Here is a 19,353-nt window from a genome sequence, read left to right as displayed (position 1 = left end):
TGAGCACCAGTTAACACACAGTGATGTGAGAGTCACTAGTGTTTCAGTTCCTAGAGCAGTCAGGCACAAGCCAGCAGCAAATAGCTCTTTGGCAGGTGGTGCTAGGGGACCAGACACCAGTTCCAGGCAGTACCAGGCAGCAGTTGATGCTGGAGGCAGGGCTAGAGGCAGGTGCAATGGTAGGGCCAGAGGCAGGCTGCACTTTAAAGCTGAAATCAGATGTGACTGGCACAGATGTCTACGGAGGGATTAAAGGTGTACAGAGTCTTGAAGGTCTGAAGCTGTCTGTTGAAGCCTGTCTGATGAATGAGCTCAGTCTGCTGCTGTGGTGGCTTTTAACCCCATCAGGGTCCCTGCCTTTGAAGCCTGATTTGTCCTTTTATAATTCCAGTCAGGCTCAAATCAGATTGATCTGTTTATAATCCTAGAATGGCACCAGTGATAGATAGTTCAAACCTGAGTAGTGCAGCCTCAGTTCCAGCATATGGTATTTATTTTAAAGATTTATTTATTTATTTTCTGGCTTATTTCGCTGAGCATGATCCCTTCCAGCGCCATCCATGTTGCTGCAAATTGCATGTGTTTATCTTTTTTGGATGCTGAGTAATATTCCATGGTGTATATGGACCACATCTTCTTGATCCAGTCATCTATTTTTGGGCATTTGGGCTGTTTCCAAAGCTTATCTATTGTAAATAGTGCAGCTATAAACAGAGGGGTGCAGGTGTTCTTTGGAATTGATGTTTCTGTGTCCTTTGGGTAAATACCTAGGAGTGGAATTGCTGGATCATATGGAAGCTCTATGTTTAGTAGGTCCAGAAATCTCCACACAGCTCTCCATAGTGGTTGGACCAGTTTGCACTCCCACCAGCAGTGCAGGAGAGTTCCTTTTTTCTCCACACCCTCGCCAACATTTGTTGTTGATAGTTTTTTTTTAATATGTGCCATTCTCACTGGTGTAAGATGGTATCTCCTTATAGTTTTGATTTGCATTTCCCTGATTACAGGTGATGTTGAACTTTTTTTCATATGCCTGTTGGCCAGAAAGAAAAAGAAAAGTACTGATGGTCTTACTCATAGCAGGAATATAGAAAACTTAAATCAGGGACCAGGGAAAAGAATAACTGTTAACAGAATAATAATAATAAGAAAGTAAAAATCAAAATCAACAAACAACTATGAACCAGAGACACTCTATGGGGGGAGAGGGCAGGGAGGGGAGGGATTGGGGTCAAAATAAGGGGGTCGCAATTGTATGGGGAATATAAAAATAAAAAAAAATATATTTATATATATGTTATTTATTATTATATATATTATATAAAGATTTGTGTATTTATACAAGAACTGATGTACAGGTCAGATGTCCAGGAGGGAGAGAGGAATCACCAGAGACAGAGCGGGGAAAAGAACAAGCAGACTGATGAAATACACTGCTGAGGGGAGCAGCCGGGGAGACAGGAGAGGTCTGCAGCGCCATGTGGGATCCTCTCTGGCCGGCCGGGATCGAACCGGCGCTTCAGAGGCTGCGGACAGCTTCATGGTGTGGCGCTTAACTGCCTGCGCCACCAAGGAGGCCCACCAGCATGGTATTCTTAAGTGAAACCTCAGCTGTGTTATCCAGACCCGACCTGTACTGAGATTAGACACATCTTTAGCTAGTGGGTCCTTCAGAGGACCTAGGGGCTGAAGGTCACCAATCAGAGTCCATCAAGCTGGCCCTGTATGCAACACACCTTTGTTCTCATAACTTGTTCTGAGGTGAGGCCCCTTTCGGGCTGTGAAACTGGCCTCCAGGCTGTGTGTGCAGCAAGTGTCTCTGGGAAGGTATCCTGCCGTGGCTGTTGGAGCCCATAAGGTTGGCCTGGGGTCTTCTCTAGGTTGTGCACTAAGCTTGAGGGCCTCGTGCACCAGGGACCTCTCTCCCTGCAGCATGAGAGCTGGCCCTGAAGTCTGGCTGTAACCAGAGTGCCGGAGCTGGCATTGCCTGCCATGACCCAGCGCCCATCCAGCGAGGCAGGAATGGAACCTTTAAGGTATCCTTTATTCAGACAGCACCAGTTTGTGAAGAAAGGGGCTAATTGCCTACAGTAAAGGCCTTAAGGTTTCCTTTTCAAGCTGGGTTTTGATCATCACAAAGACAGTTGTTCATCAGTGAGCAGGCCTACCTGGCCAGGAGTTTGTGACTTCCAGACACTGCAGCTCCTTAGCACTCTTGTGGACTCGTGAACTCCAGGTTGTCCCAGTTTGTACAGTCAGGACTCCTGAGATTAGTGGATCCCAACACTCCCCAAGACATGTCCTGGGCTGGAACTTAACTCACGAGTCGACAGGCTATAAGCAATATGTGTGTGCAGATTTTTTACTAGTCCATGCACAGGTGGTCCATGCCCCACCTGTTCCCTCCCTAAGCCCTATTAATGGCCGCTTAAGTGAGCCTCAGCAAATCTGGCCAAACCCTGTGGCAGCAGCAAAATGCAGACCACCTGTTTCAGTTAGAAGTCGCTCTCCTACACTGATGTCTTACTTGGTTCCCCTCTCTACCAGTTACAAGTGAAACCATCCAATATTTTTCTTTTTCTTCTGGCTTATTTCATTGAACATAATTCCTTCTAGCTCCAGCCACGTTGCTGTGAATGGCATGAGTTTATCTTTTTTGATAGTTGAGTAATATCCCATTGTGTATATATGCCACATCTTTTTGATCCAGTCATCTCTTTTTGGGCATATGGGTTGTTTCCAGGTTTTACCTATTGTAAATAGTGCTGCAATAAACATGTGTGTACAGGTGCTCTTTTGAATCACTGTTTTTGTGTCCTTTGTGTGGATCCCTAGTAGTGGAATTGCCAGATGGTATGGTAGCTCCATTTGTAGTAGACTGTCCTCCAGACAACATTCCACAGTGGTTGGACCAATTTGCACTCCTACCAACAATGTAGGAGAATTCCTTTTTTTTACCACAACATTGCCAACATTTGTTGTTGCTTTTTTTTTTTTTTTTTTTTTTTTTTTGATATGTGTCATTCTTACTGAATATAGGGGAACCAAATAAGACATCAGTGTAAAACAAAACAAAACAAAACAAAACACAGTACAAAACACAGCAAAGCAAACACAGACAATTATAAACCAGAGACATCCTGCAGGGGAGGGGGAGGGAGAGAGGAGCACAGAGGACTATGGTGATGGTACATGGGTGCCTTAGGGAAGGAAATTCTATGGGGACTCAATCTGAGGGGTGGGGTAAGCAAATATTGTCTAAAACATTGAAAAAATGATAAATGTTAAAATAAAAATTAATTAAAAATAAAAGTATAATCAATATTTGATTACCAAAAAAAAATAGCTCTCATCTGTAGATCTGGACCTTCGGTGTTCATAGGGGAGAATTCCTTGACCTCATTGAGAGTTTGGTCTACCAGGTGCGTGATCGGCCCCTGGGTCCCATACCAAGTGTCAGCCCCTCTCTCACTTTCAAGGTGCTCAGTGTCCAGTGGATTACTCTAACCAGTATCATGGATCACAGGCATCCAGGGCATGGGTGTGCCAAGACTTCATGCCCTCAGTGCACACAGGTGGGTCTCTGGTGGCTCACACCCCCAGTAAGGGGTGATCAAGGCACCCTCAGCACATTACTCTGTGTGAGACCCATTTCCATGTTTCATATCACAGGAATGCCTTAGCTGATGAGTCAGGTGGGTGAGGTGAGGATGGAGGTTGGGAGGGCACTTTCTGAAGGAAGACCCAGCAGGGATAGGCAGCAGGGCTTGTCTTACTTGAGGACCCCGATCAGGGCAAAGGAAGAGTTGGATGCCTAGCTGGGAGAGCAGGGAGGTGTGCCACCATGCTGCAGAGGGTCAGGTGCAGAACAGAAAGGAATCCAGGGCTGGGGTCCACTGTCAGGGGCATAGGCAGCAGGGCTAGCTGGGCTGGTGGTCTTGGGAATGTTTCTCCTTTTGGGTGTGTGGGAGAACCAGGGCCCTTGCCTTCTTGGCATGCCTCAGGCCATCTCTGAGGCTGCTGACTGCTCTTGATCATTGGTGGCCAAAGTGTGGTATGTAAATCCCAGAAGAGTGTGGGAACAACCACAGAGTGCAGGCGACAGAATTAGTGCTCCGTTTCTATTTATGTCCTCATCTCCTCCTCTAAAGGTGCATGGCTCTGTATGTTTAATGAGGTATGCAAAGTAAGGAAGACAATACATGTGTATAGCTGTGAAAGATGAGTGTTGGAACACATTCATAATTAGAACCTGGGACATTATTGACCCTGGTGGAATGAGTTATTGCACACTCCCCAAGCCACCCTGCAGAGTGAGGGACTCAGGTCATAGGGCCCTAAGCACCTTCTCCTTCCACCACCTTGGCAGACATCCTTTATTCTGGGTCCACAGAGAGGCTCTGTGATTCTGAAGGGCATGTACAGTCACAAACTGCAGGTGGCCCTTGTGATCAGGCAGTGAGTGGGCTGACTGGCTGGGCTACCCTGATGGTAGGCCTACCCTGATGGTGGGCACTGGTCTACAGACACCAGCTGTAAAGGAAACCAATGAGGGAAAAATAATGCAGGGAAAATAATAAGGGAAAAATGATCAACAATCAGAAGAATGAAATTGAGTCCCTAAAGAGTGAAGTGAAAGAAATGCAGGAGATCAAAGGATTAATGGAGGAGCTAAAGAACTCTGGGAAAGGCAATGAAAGCAGAATAGATGAAATGGAAGAACGAATAAGTACTCTTGAAGACACAGGAATAAAAAGAATCAAAACAGAAAAGGAAAGAGAAGTACGAAAGAAAAAGAATGATGAAAGACTTTGGGAACTGTCTTGATTCAATGAGGAAAGGAAGTGTAAGAGTTATAAGAATCCCAGGAGTGGAACAGAGAAAATATATAAGGAAATAATTGAAGACAACTTTCCAAACAAGAAGGAGGAGCTGAAAATAGACATGCAAGAAGCAAGAAGAACAACAATCTTCCATGATGAAAGGAAAAATGCAGCAAGACACATAACAGTAAAGCTCCCAAGAATCCAACACACACACACACACACAAAAAAAAAATAATGAAACTGAGAATAGGGAAGAATCTGGTAACATACAAAGGAAAACCAATCAGGCTGACATGAGGCTTCTCTGAAGAAACACTATATAGGCAAGGAGAAAATGGAGGGACATAGTCAACAAACTCTAAGGCAACAAATGCCAACGAAGACTACTCTATCCCCCAAAGCTTTCCTTTCACTATGAAGAAAGAATAAGGACCTTCCCAGACAAACAGAAATTCTGAAATTTGATTATGACTAAACCCTTACTCCAAAAAATACTTCAAGGAGTCCTAAATCCAGAACAAACAGAGGGATGAATAAGAACGAACAACAAGGGAAAAGACAAACAAAATGGAAAAATACAGACTGTAAATGTAAACGGACTAAACTCTTTGATAAAAAGACACAGAGTGTCAGGCTGGATTAGGAAACAAAACCCAACCTTTTGCTGTTTCCAGGAAACACATTGAACTACAAAAGATAAAAATAGACAAAGTAAAAGGATGGAAAACAATCCTACAAGAAAATGGGTCCAAAAGTAAGGCAGGAACACCTATACTTATGTCAGATAAAACAGATTTCAAACTTAAAAAGGTAAAAAGAGACCTCAGAGGTCACTACATTATGATCAAAGGGACAATACTTCAAGAAGAACTAACACTCATTAACATATACTCTCCAAATGAAGGAGCACCAAAATATATAAATTATTGTCTCTGAAAACAGACATCAGAGAAAACACAAATGTAGTAGGAGACTTCAACACACCACTATTAATAATGGATAGATCAACAAGACAAAAATGTGGACACTAAAGCTCTAAATAAGGATGTAGAGCTCATGGGCTTAATAGACATCAATAAAACACTAAACCAAAAAAAAAATCTGAGTACATGTTTTTCTCAAGTGCACACAGATCATTCTCCATTATCAGTCACATAATGGGACACAAGATAAACATCAGCATACACACCAAGTTTGAAAAAATAACAAGAGCCTCCCAGGTGGTGCAACAGGTTGAGTGCTGTGCTGTGAAGCTGTCCACTTCTGCTGTACCTGTTCAATCCCAGCCAGCTAGCGCGAATCCCACATGATGAAGCACACCTCACCTGTTACACCCATTGCTCCCCTCAGCAGTGTTTTCCTGTTGTCTGCCTGTTCTGCTCCCTCTCTGTCTCTGGTGAATCCTCTCACCCTCCTACACCTCTGGCCTGTACCTCAGCTCTTGTATAAAAATAGATAAATCTTTCAGAAAAAAAAAGAAAAAAGATAAAAAGAAAAAAAAAAGCCAACCATCTTCTCTGACCACAGAGGCATCAAACTAGAAATAAATCATAAAAAGAAGGCAAGGATCTCCCCCACCTCATGGAAATTGAATCCCACACTACTGGAAGACCACTAGACTAATGAAGAGATCAAAGAAGAAATTAAAAAAAAATAAGTTGAATGACAGCAAAAGCAGTAATAAGAGGAAAATATATAGCAGTCGAGGCTCACATCAAGAAACAAGAAAGAAATCAAGAAGCAACCTAATCTCAAAGCTCACAGAACTAGAAAAAGAACTACAAAAACAAAAACTAAAACTAAGATCCAGTAGAAGAAAAGAAATAATAAATCTCAAAGCAGAAATAAATGAAATAGAAACTGAAAAAAAATTCCAAAAGTTCAATGAAACCAAAAGTTAGTTCTGCAAAAACATAGACAAGCCCCTAGTCAGGCTCACAAAGGAAAAATGGGAGAAAGCACAAATAAATAGGATTATAAATGAAAAAGGATAAATCACAAAGAGAGCAGAAATCAAAAGAATAATCAGAAACTACTATGAACAGTTATATGCAAACAATCTAAAAGACGGACAACTTCCTACAACACTGCATCACCCAAAGCTAGATAAAGAAGAGATAGAACACCTACACAGACAAATTACAAGCACTGAAATTGAAATGGTAATCAAATTCCTACCCAAAAACAAAAGCCCAGGACCAGATGGATTTAGAAATGAATTCTACTAAAACATTCAGAAACGAATTAGTGCCTATCCTTCGCAAACTCAAAAAATTGAGAAGGAAGGGATAGTACCAATCACGTTCTATGAAGCCAAGATTACACTAATAGCAAAACCAAACAAGGACAACACAAAACTACAGACCAATCTCTCTAATGAACACTGATGCAAAAATCCTCAATAAAATTTTAGCTAACCATATTCAACAATGTGTCCGTAAGATAATTCATCACTACCAAGTAGGATTTATTCCAGGGACACAGGGATGGTTCATCATCCAAAATTCAATCAATGTCATCACACACATCAACAAAAAGAAATATAAAAACCACATGATGATGTCAATGTATGTTTAGAAAGCCTTCCACAAAGTACAACACACATTAATGATAAAGGCTCTTGAAATTCTCAGGATACAAGGAACATACCTCACATCATAAAGGCCATATATTACAAACCCATAGCCAATATCATTCTCAATGGTGAAAAGCTGAAATCATTTCCATTAAGATCTGGAGCAAGGGCCTCCCCAGTGGCGCAGTGGTTGAGCGCTGGGCTGCGATACTGCTTGCTGCCTCTGCAGCAATGGTTGATCCCTGGCCACTGGCAAGGGTCCCACATGGCATGCAGAACTCTCTTGCTGTGCCGGCTGTTCCCCTCAGCAGTGTACTTCATCATTGTCTGTTGTGTTCACCACCCTAGCTCTGGTGAATTCTCTCACCCTCTCGCGCCTCTGACTGTACCCAGTGCTGGGAGGGAGGGAGGGAGGGAATCGTTAAAAAAAGAATATTAGTAAAAATAATCTGGAGCAAGACAAGGATGTCCACTCTCACCACTGCTTTTCAGTATAATGCTGGAAGTCCTACCAGAGCAGTAAGACAAGAGAAAGACATACAAGGAATCCAAATAGGGAAGTAATAAATCAAAATATCACTATTTGCAGAGGATATGATAATATACATAGAGAACCCCAAAAGCTCTGCAGAAGAACTAATTAATCATTCTATTTAGTAAAGTAGCAGGATATAAATCAACATGCAAAAATCAGTAGCCTTCCTATACACAAACAATAAATCAGAAGAAAAAGAAATCAAGAATATCATCCCTTTTATTATTGAAACAAAAAAAAAATAAATAAATACTTGGGAATAAACCTAACAAAAGAGGTGAAGGACCTATACAAAAAAAAAAAAAAAACAAAACCAAAAACAAAAAACCTATAAGACTCTGTTAAAGGAAATAGGAGAAGACACAAAGCAATGGAAAGACATCCCCCGCTCATGGATTGGAAGAATTACCATCAAAATGGTTGTCCTACCAAAAGCAATTTGCAGATTCAATGCTATTCCAATAAAAATTTTAATGATGGGCTTCCCCGGTGGCACAGTGGTTGAGCACTGGGTTGCGAAGCTGCCCACAGCCTCTGCAGCGCTGGTTCGATCACTGGCTGCTCCCTGGCCACCTGAAGAGGGTCCCTCATGGCGCACAAACCTCTCCTTCTGACCGCTGCTCCCCTCAGCAGTGTACTTCGGTCCTTCTGCCTGCTCTGCTCCCCGCTCTGGCTCTGGTGAATTCTCTCACCTTCCCGTGCTTCTGACTGTACCCAGTGCTTGTATAAATAAATAAATAAATCTTTAAAAAATTCAATGATATTCTTCAAAGAAATAGAGCAAATATTGATGAAATTCATATGGAGCCATCAAAAACCCCAAATAGCCAAAGCTCTCCTGAAAAAAAAAAAAAAAAAAAAAAAGAGGGAATGGAGGCATCACATTCCCAAATTTCAGGCTGTAATGCAAAGCCAAAAGAATCAAAACTGCATGGTATTGAAACAAGAACAGACACACGGACTAATGGAACCAAATAGAAAACCCAGAAATAAACCCACAGAGTTATGGTTAATTTATCTTTGACAAAGGAGCAAAGACTATGCACTGGAGCAAAGAAAGTTTGCTCAATAAATGGTGCTGGGTAAACTGGGTCGCTACATGCAAAATAATGACATTGACTACTACCTCACACCATGCACAAAAACCAACTCAAAATAGATTAAAGAACTAAACATAAGACCTGAAGCCATAAAATATATAAAAGCAAGTATACGTGAAATACTACATGACATGCACCTCAGCCACATCTTTAAAGACACCTCACCCAAAGCAGTGATAGTGAAGGTGAAGATAAACAGCTGGGGCTACATTAAATTGAAGGGCTTCTGCACCGCAAAGGAGAAAATAACCAAAACAAAGAGAAACCCCACCCACTGGGAGAAAATTTTTGCACACAATGCTAATGATAAGGGACTGATAACAAAAAATCTGTGAAGAGCTGATAAGACTCAACAAAAACAAAGTAAATAATCCAGTCAAGAAATGGGCAGAAGAGCCAAAAATAAATTTCTCCAAAGAGGAATTGTAGATGGCCAACAGGCATACGAAAGTATGTTTAGCATCACTTGTAATTAGGAAAATGCAAATAAAAACAACAGATACAACCTGACACTAGTGAGAATGGCACATACTAAAAAAACACTAGCTACAACAAATGTTTGCGAGGATGTGGAGGAAAAGGAACTCTCCTGCACTGCTGGTGGTAGTGCAGACTGGTCCAACCACTATGGAGAGCTGTGTGGAGATTCCTCAACCTGCTAAAGATGGCGCTTCCATATGATCCCTCAATTCCTCTCCTAGGTATTTACCCAAATGACACAGAAACATTAATTCAAAAGAGCACCTGCACCCCTGAGTTTATAACAGCACTATTATAATAGTTAATCTATGGAAACAGCCCAAATGCCCCTTAATAGATGACTGGATCAAGATGTGGTATACATATACAATGGAATATTACTCAGCAATCAAAAAAGATAAACTGCTGGCAATTTGCAACAACATGGATGGAGCTGAAAGGGATCATGCTCTGTGAAACAAGCCTGAAAGAAAAAGAAAAAAAATACTGGATGGTCTCACTAATAGCAGGAATTTAGAAAACCTAATACATAAGGGACCAGGAAAAAGACTGCCTATGAAAAAGTGAAAAGCAACAAGCAACTATAAACCAGAGACACACTACAGGGGTGGGAGGGTTGATGGAGGGGAGGATGGATTAGGGTCAAAATGGGGGAGGTGAGAATTATGTGGGGAATATAACCAAGATAAAAATGCATACATTGAGGCCTCCCCTGGTGGTGCAGGCAATTGAGCACTGTGCTGTGAAGCTGTCTGCAGCCTTTGCAGCGCTGGTTCAATCCCGGCTGGCCAGCGATGGTCACGCATGGCATGGCAGACCTCTCCTGTTGTGCCCGCTGCTCCCCTCAGCAGTGTATTTTGTCAGTTTGCCTGTTCTCTTCCCCCTCTGTCTCTGGTGAATCCCCTCACCCTCCTGCTCATCTGGCCTGTACCCCAGTTCTTGTGTGAAATAAATAAAGCTTTTTTTATAAAAGCATACATCGGGCTTCCTTGGTGGTGCAGCGGTTGCGAAGCTGCCCACAGCCTCTGCAGAGCTGGTTTGATCCCCAGCCACCGGCGAGGGTCTCACATGGTGTGCAGACCTCACCTGCTGCCCACTGCTCCCCTCAGCTTGTGTTTCCTCATTCTGCCTGTTCTGTTCCCCACTCTAGCTTTGGTGAATTCTCTCACCCTCCGATGCTTCTGACTGTACCCTGTGCTTGTATAAATAATAAATAAATCTTAAAATAAAAAAAAATGAAAGCTTTTAAAAAATCATACGTTGTGCAAAAATGAAAAAAAATATATAAAAATATATAAAATAAATAAACTGTAAATATATAAAATAAAATAAAAATTAGGATTCCCCCACAAGAAAGAATATATCCACATAGCTTTTCATAAGCTGAAATGGCAAAAAATAAAGAAGCATGTGTCAGTAATTTAAATGAGTATTTTAAGTATTCTTAGATCCCCAAAATGAACAATAAGTAACACATGTGAAACCTAATATCACACTGACATATACATGCTAAAGGAAGACAGGATATATTACATAGCTTGTATGCAGTCTGGGGAATGAGCCTGGAAACACCGCTCTTACTGCCCCAGATGGCTTCTAGAAAAGCTGTGAATGCAAAGGCTGAGTAATACTAATTTTGCTTTTTGCGTTTTGTGATAAAACTGAACATCCTCTTTGGACATATTTTGGCTAGTGCAAACAGGTACTAATGTCAGTTTTTTTTTTTTTTTGTGAAAGCACTGTGGTATAATGAGAGACTTCAAACAGCCAGTGGTATCTTTTTTTTTTTTTTCCAATTCAGTCTTTTTTTTTGTTTTTTAAGATTTATTTATGTATTTGTACAAGCATTGTGTACATTCAGAAGCACGGGAGGGTGAGAGAATTCACCAGAGACAGAGCGGGGAGCAGAGCAGACAGAAGGACTGAAGTACACTGCCGAGGGGAGCAGCAGGCAGCAGGAGGGGTCTGCGCGCCATGTGGGACCCACCTCCGGTAGCCTGGGAGCAGCTGGGGATCAAACCAGCGCTGAGAGGCTGTGGGCAGCTTCGCAACCCAGCACTTAACTGCTGCACCACCGGGGAGGCCCAGCCAATGGTTTCTTTATTGGATTTTATGTGCTCTTTCTCAGATGTATGATTTCTAATATTTTCCCTGAAAAGAGCAAAGTTTTTAAAAATGCATGCATGCATGCATGCAAGATCAGGACAGAGGTTAGTGGGGGGATCATTCACCAGAGAGTGAGGAGCAGAACAGGCAGATCCATTGAAATATGCTGAGGAGAGCAGTGGGCAAGACTGGAGAGGTGTGCTGCACCATGGGGTAGCTCCCTGGCTGGCCAGGTATCAAACTCAGGCTGCAGTGGCTGTCAGTAGCTTGATATCGCTGTCATTGAACCCTGCACCACCAGGGAGGCCTGAAATAAAAGAGGAAAGTTTTCTTTGCTCCTATGAAGAGCAATATTTATCAGTTTGTTCTTTCATGTATCAGACTATTGATGCTGTATGTAAGAAAATTTTACCTTAGCTAAAATCACCATAATTTTTGTCCTTAAAAAAAAAAAAAAACTTTTGAGGGTTTACATGCAACTCTTACTATTCATATTGTGTAACTTTTTTATAAGGTGTGGGTAAAGGTTATTTTTTTTTTTTTTGCACATGGGGACTTGGTTGTTCCTTATTTATGATAAAGATTGCTGTACTTTTTTATCTTTTAATAATAATTTATTTATTTATTTATACAAGCACTGGATGTTGTCAGAAGTGCGGGAGGGTGAGAGAATTCACCAGAGTCAGAGCAGGGAGCAGAACAAGCAGATTGACGAAGTACACTGCTGAGGGGAGCAGCGGGCAGCAGGAGAGCTCTGTTGCGCCATGTGGGACCCTCGCCGGCGGCTGGGGATGGAACCGGCACTGCAGAGGCTGTGGGCAGCTTCGCAGCCCAGCGGTCAACCATTGTGCCACCATGGGAGGCTCTGCTATACTTCTTACATTTTGTTCTTTTTTTCTCATCTTGCCAGAGATCAGTTGACTTTTTCTGTGTTTAGCATTTTTTTGGATTTAGCATTTTTCTGGATTTAGCATTCTAGCCTGGATCTGTGTGGCTTTCCTTTGACCAGTACCACATTGTTTTGGCTGCTGTTGTTTTCCAGTAAGTCTGGAAGCCAGGTAGTTATTGCACCTAACCCTTTGCAGCATGATGGAAGTTATTACTCTCTCCACTTTGTATGTAAGGAAACTGAGTACTTCAATGTTAGATGTCCCACATAGAGTCTCCCTTAAATAGTTAGCTACTCATCTTACAGGCTAAACTTACATCTTCTCATTTCTAACCTTGTACTGAGACTAACTGTGGCCTTTGGAATCTGGTTTCAGTTTCTTTCAACTCTGCTTTTATTAGTTGATGACTTTAACCCCTCTGTGCCTCAGTTTTCCCACCTGTAAAATGGGTCTGTAAAGTGATGTTACCTGCTTTTTGTAAAGCACGGTTGAAGACAAGTGACTAAAGTCAAATCATAAGACTTGACTGCTTACTTGATCACTGCTGACCAACATAAACGGCCATGTTACATAGTTCAGCCAAATAATGCTAAGTAGTGGGCACGCACCCCAGAAATGCTGCGTATTATCCTTATCATCACTATCACTACACCTGTAGTTCTTCACTGTTACTTTATGGCTGTGGTCCCTGAGGCCAGCCGTTCCTGTTCCATGTGTCCTTGAGTCAGGCAGCAAGCAACCACCAAGCACCCCCTGTGTGGCAAATTTATTACCAAACCTGTGGAGAGTGCTGGGGTGTAAGTGCATGCGTGGAGTACAATGGGAGCATCTTGGAGAAAAAGAGGAATTGTCAGGATTTCCCGGATACCACCTACCGGGAAGGCCTCACAGAACAATTGTGAGCTTGGGATAGGAAGAACATTCCATGTGCGGGTTACAGCTAGTGCACAGGCTTGGGAGGAGTGCCTGGTAGGATAGTGGGATATAGTCCAGGTGACCTAGAATGGGCTTATTGATCCCCCCACCCTTTTCTCCTTCCACAGTTGGCCCTAGTTTGCCCAACATCCTTGCAGAGCCTCTCCCACTGCTGCCTCCACCATGTCTTCAAGAACCATTATCATCGACCACGGATCTGGCTTTCTGAAGGCCGGCTTGTCTGGATGGAATGTGCCCCAGATGGTCTTTCCGAGCATTGTGAACTACCTACCCTGCAGGGAGAACCCTGGTCCCAGTTCTGCCCGGAGGCGTGTGAGTCTAGGCATTGATTTTTGCCATCCTGACACCTTTAGCTACCCCATACAGCGTGGCCGTGTCATCAACTGGGAAGGTGTGGAGCACATCTGGACAGTTGTTGTGAAGGAGTGCATGAGACGGGAGCATGAGGACTCCCCTGTAATAGTCACAGAATTCCCCTTGGGAGAGCCTGCAGACCGACAGAAGACCATGGAGGTAAGGGATCCCAGGGCTGGCCTCACTGTGGAGTGGGGAACAGCTGCACTGAGACTTTCTGTTCATATGTGTAAGGTCTTCAGTGGATGTGGCTATGTTCCAGTAAAACTGAAAATCATTCCGTTATCTGAATAATTTGTCCTGTAAATGTTTGCAAAGTGTCTGTGTACCTGAAACTGCTTGGCAGGAGAGACTTACACTGGTCTTGAGTAGAGACTCTACCATTCAAATGCTCTGTGGGAAGTGCTGTGGGAGGGACATGAGCTATCTATTCATGGATTTTGTAAGTGCTCACAAGTCACGGTATGCCCCTCAAGCAGCTTATGTTCAGACTTGACCAAAAGTAAGTAAAAAAAAAAATAACAGTTGCACATGTTGATGAAGGTGAAATGGACTGATAGCAAACCCTTTGATGACAGTGACTAGGGAGAAATTCTCTGAGCAGGTACTTTCAATGGGGAAGCTGGAGCCCAGTGAACTAGGGTGTGTGCAAAAGGGAAGCAAGGGGCCTCTCTGCTGGTGCAAGTGGTTGAGCACCGCACTGTGAGGCAATCTATGGCTTTTGCAGCGTGAGTTCAATCCCTAGCTGGTGAGAGAGAAACCCATATGGTGCAGCAGGCCTCTCCTCTCTCATGTGCTGCTCCCCTCAGGAGTGTATTTCTGTCAGTCTGCCTGTTCTGTTCCCTACTCTGTCTCTGGTGAGTCCTCTTACTCCTGCATCTCTGGCCAGTATTCCAGCTCCAGTGTGCATAAATAAATAATTTTTTTTTGACCCTCGCCAGCGGCCAGGGAACTAACCGGCACTGCAGAGGCTACAGGCAACCATGCAGCCCAGTGCTCAACCACTGTGCCACCAGGGGAGGCCCAAATAAATAAATCTTTAAAAAAGAAAGTGGGAGGGCCTCCCCTAAGTGGTGCAGGTGGTTGAGCGCTGCATTGTGAAGCTGTCCCTGGCCTGCCAGTGAGGGTCCCAGATGGCGCAGCAGACCACTCCTGTCATGCCCACTGCTCCCCTCAGCAATGTATTTCATCAGTCTGCCTGTTCTTTTCCCTGCTCTGTCTCTGGTAAATCCTCTCACCCTCCCACATATCTGGCCGGTACCATGGTTCTTACATTAAATAAATAAATTGATCTTTAAAAATGGAGAGGGAAGCAGGGACCCCAAAGGGCTGGTAGACTGAAGGAAGAACTTGGGTTTCATATCAATCAAGCATTATTTAAATGCATACCCCCATTTGTCTAGGAACATAGCCAAATCCACTCATTTGCATGTCATCTGCTTGCTTTCCCACCAAAAGAACAGATTTGAGTGGTTGCCACAGAGACTATATAGCATGTGAAAGCTATCCGAATATACCATTGTCAGTCTGCAAATAAAACCAAGGACACCTGGTTAGATTTGAATTTAATTTAAGCAGCACGTGATATTTTGTGCCCCAGATATTGCAAGGGGCATACTTACACAAAAACATTATTTCTTACCTAAAAATCAGTTCTAATTGGGCATTGTGTATTTTGATTTGCTAAATATGTTGCCCAGTACTTACACAGTCAGTCTTCTTGCTGAAATATTTTTTTAAAAAAAGATTTATTTATTTCTATATTTATACAAGCACAGGGTACAGTCAGAAGCGCGGGAGGGTGAGAGAATTCACCGGAGCCAGAGTGGGGAGCAGAGAAGGCAGAAGGACCGAAGTACAGTGCTGAGGGGAGCAGCGGGCGGCAGGAGGGGTCTACGCGCCATGTGGGACCCTCCTCTGGTGGCCAGCGAGCAGCTGGGGATCGAACCAGTGCTGCAGAGGCTGCGGGCAGCTTCATAACTCAGTGCTCAACCGTTGTGCCACCAGGGAGACCCTTTTTGCTGACTTCTAATAAAACTCCTTCCAATCCTTAAGAGCCCTACCCACAATTACTTCCACAGCATGAGCCTCAGGAGCCTTGGGTCAGCACCATGGGGTGGGGCAGCCTGCAAGCACCTTGTGGAGGCCTCTGTGTATTGACCACAGTTTTTTTTTTTTTTTTTAAGATTTATTTATTTACACAAGCACTGGGTACAGTCAGATGCATGGGAGGGTGAGAGAATTCACCAGCGACAGAGCAGAAGGACCGAAAAACACTGCTGAGGGGCGCAGGGGGCGCAGCAGGAGAGGTCTGCGCGCCATGTGGGACCCTCACTGGTGGCCGGGGATCGAACTGGCGCTGCAGAGGCTGCATGCAGCTTTGCAGCCCAGCAATCAACCGCTGCACCACCAGGGGAGGCCTGACCTCAGTTTTGAGAACTGAATGCTTAGCACAGTATTTGGGGAAACATACAGATTGGGGCCTTTGTTCAGGGTAAACACCCCAAGTGACTGCCGTCTCTCTTCTTGCAGATTATGTTTGAGTTACTGAATGTCCCCTCCATACTCCTGGCAGACCAGCTGGAGATGTCTCTCTATGCATCGGGCCTTCTAACAGGCGTGGTGGTTGATTCTGGACACGGCCTGACCCGCGTGCAGCCCTTCCATCTGGGCCGCCCCGTATGCTCCAGCAGGAAGACGCTGGAGTTCGGGGCCCAGGACCTCTCTGCCTATCTCTTCAAGAGCGTCTTTAAGGAGGCATGCAATGAGCATGACTTGTTTCAGTTGGATACAGTTGCCGCCATCCAGACGAGTAAGTGTTATGTTCCACAAAGTTTTGAGGAGGCTCTGGAGTTCCATCAGAACTTGCCGAGTGGTTTGGATGAGAGCAACACCTACCAGCTCCCAGACGGCACCACTGTGGAGCTGACTGCTATGCAGCGACTGGCTCCAGAGATGTTCTTCAGCCCCCAGAGGTTCGGCCTGCCAGGTCTGGGCCTTCCGCAGGTGGTGCGTGACTCCATTGAGACCTGTGACGCCTCCATGCAGCCGACACTCGTCTCCCACTTGATGGCCTGTGGGGGCAACACTCTCTGCATTGGCTTCATAAAGCGCCTATATGAAGAGTTGATCACTAATCACTTCTCCTCCACCAAGGCAACCATGTGGGTAGGTTCCAACAGAAACTTCAGCGTCTGGCTAGGGGCATCTGTTGTGGCTCATCTGTCCACTTATAGGTCTCAGTGGATGACCAAAGGGGAGTATGACGAGCAGCTGCGTGTGTGATGATCTGCTGCTGACTCCCATCACAGAGACATGCGCAGGTTGATTGCAGTAAGGGGGTCTGGGCAGAGGTGGCATTAGCTGGCTTTGAAATTCTGAGGTCAGGGTTTTATCTTGTTTCACAAGCAGTATCCAAGCGTAGGGTGTCACCTCTGGAAACACTCGGTGGTCTCTTACTGGATGGGAGTGTTCATCTGCCACATCTGTGTCTGAAGCCACTTGTTTTTCATTGACTTCTGTTTGAGTGATCTCAGCCTTCTGGGTGGAGTAGGTTTTAGCTGGGGCAAGAGGGATTAGGGCCATCTGGTTGCAATTCTAATTAGTTTTGACTAGGGAGTGCTGGGGGTGGGGATGGGGAGGGTAGAGATGTCTAGTCCTTTCTTGCCAGGGAGCAACTGCAGCCAGTGGGCGGCAGTGCTGGTCCACCCTGGGCCAATGTTTTTTCTTATATTTGCAAATAAACGTCTTGTTTGGAACCAGTGCTGGCTTCTCTTATGGATGTGGGCAGAGTGGGCAGTACCTTGGGGAGAGTACTTGGTTACCACTGAGCAGAGTGAATAAGGTCCTGGAACCCTTTCCACCACCTCCTCTGAGCTCACCTAACAAGTCCCAGTATTCACTTGTATTAATTATATGTTTATTCGATAATACTGTAGAACTTACTGCTTGAGAACCAGTGCTATTCTTTGAAGACCTTGGAGCTGTTGAGGCAATAAAGATACATGAACAAAAATTTCAGTATCAAGGAGTTTACAGTCTACTCTGGGGACACAGGTCATAGATAAGGAAATACATTTCAGAAGATGAATGAAACAGATCAAATATAACAAAGTCTTGTGATCTGGGAAGAGGAGGGGTGACTCCTTTAGATGGGGTGGTTTGGACTGTTGGGTTGGTAACTGTCTACCTTCCTTGGCACCTGTGAGGTTATATATTCTAGTCCTTGTGGGATCATGCTATAGGTCTGGCCAGTTCAGAGTGCTCTTGACCCTTAAAATAGCCCCATCAGCCTGCAGGATGCAAAGAGTCCATTGGGGAAGGGGCAGCCATGCTGCACATGGAAGGAACCTGAATGGCCCAGCCCCAGAACCTACCCACCTACACTGTACAGGGACATGGTCAGCCTCTGGGATTTGGGGTTGTTGGTTACAGTAGCTGCTTTGCTTATTCTGACAACTATACAAAAAGGAGCCATATGTTGCTATTCACTTAATGGGTATTTTTTTTCTGGGAAGTGGAGGAAGTGGAGTTCAAATTCAATGAACCCCTGTGTTCTGTGACTGCTTCTGGTAGGAACTTTTGGGTCCCTAATTCTGACATTTCAACTGCAGTCCCACATACTGTGTCCCTGATGTTTAAGGGACAGTGGGAGGCCAGGGTCCAGCACACCTTGTCTTTGGTACATGAACTGTATTATCTGACTCACAGCTTTATTTGCAAATTTGAGACAAGAGCGGTCCCCGGGGGAACAAGTGAGGGCCTGGAATATGATCCTTTAGTGGAACAGCTCATTGTTGTACAGATTGAGGTATGATGAAGTCAGAGCTGAGTTGCCTGGTAGTTCTGTCATTAAATAACCTAGCTTGGGCAAGTCACTTCACCATTCTGAATCTATCAGTAATAAACCCGAATGTGACACTTCTTCCTCTCAGAAGTGTGGGGTTGAGGATGGCCTAAGACAAGAGGTGAGTAGCTACTTTGAGAGCTACAGGTTCTATTGAAGTATGCAGTGATACTTTAACCTTAGTTAATCCATACTGCTCTCCTGTTAATCAGGAGCATTACTAACGGTAGCACCCTGTATGTTTGGCCAGGAATTGTGGTGAGTGCTTTACAAATAGAGTCCTACTTAATCCTCATGTGCATGCTGTGAAATGATTAATATGTATCCCCATTTACAAAGCTGAAGCCTAGTGACATTAATTACCTGCTGAAGTTAGCACTTAAGCTCAGTTAATAATGGCTTCTTACAATTAGGAATGGATGAGCATTTTTACAAAAGGAGACTTAGAGTCATGGGAGCATTGGGATTTGTTTCAGGTAATAAGTAGGCAGCCATGTAGTGGTGCTACATCTACACCAGCAAGTACTCTATTTTTTTTTTTTTTTACTGGGTTGCCTCATGGTAGCAAAATAGCTGCAGAAGCTCCAGGCATAACACCCATACTCCCTGCAGAAAGGGAAAGATGAACAGAGTGTGACAGCTGAATCTCTCTCTTACGGCAGGAAAGTCTCACTTAGCAGACTCCTGCTTATGTCTCATTTCTTA

At 44.1% G+C, this 19,353-nt stretch overlaps 1 protein-coding gene across 6 annotated transcripts in view; it reads left to right on the top strand.

The window, feature by feature from the left end:
• Window positions 1–17,413, top strand: part of LOC119250765 (actin-like protein 8) — a 41,830-nt gene extending 24,417 nt beyond the window's left edge. For all 6 annotated transcript variants that reach the window (XM_037518379.2, XM_054697743.1, XM_054697742.1 and 3 more), the window contains 2 exons: window positions 13,556–13,961; window positions 16,335–17,413. In XM_037518379.2, the coding sequence (XP_037374276.1) occupies window positions 13,611–13,961; window positions 16,335–17,087 (1,104 nt within the window). In that variant the 5' untranslated portion in view covers window positions 13,556–13,610 and the 3' untranslated portion in view covers window positions 17,088–17,413. The remainder of the gene's footprint in view (window positions 1–13,555; window positions 13,962–16,334) is intronic.
• Window positions 17,414–19,353: the final 1,940 nt, after the last annotated feature.

This window comes from Talpa occidentalis, unplaced genomic scaffold (assembly GCF_014898055.3).
Source record: "Talpa occidentalis isolate TD23 unplaced genomic scaffold, MPIMG_talOcc4v2.1 talOcc4.18, whole genome shotgun sequence".
NCBI classification, from domain to species: Eukaryota; Metazoa; Chordata; class Mammalia; order Eulipotyphla; family Talpidae; genus Talpa; species Talpa occidentalis.
This window is presented reverse-complemented; position numbering and strand designations above follow the sequence as displayed.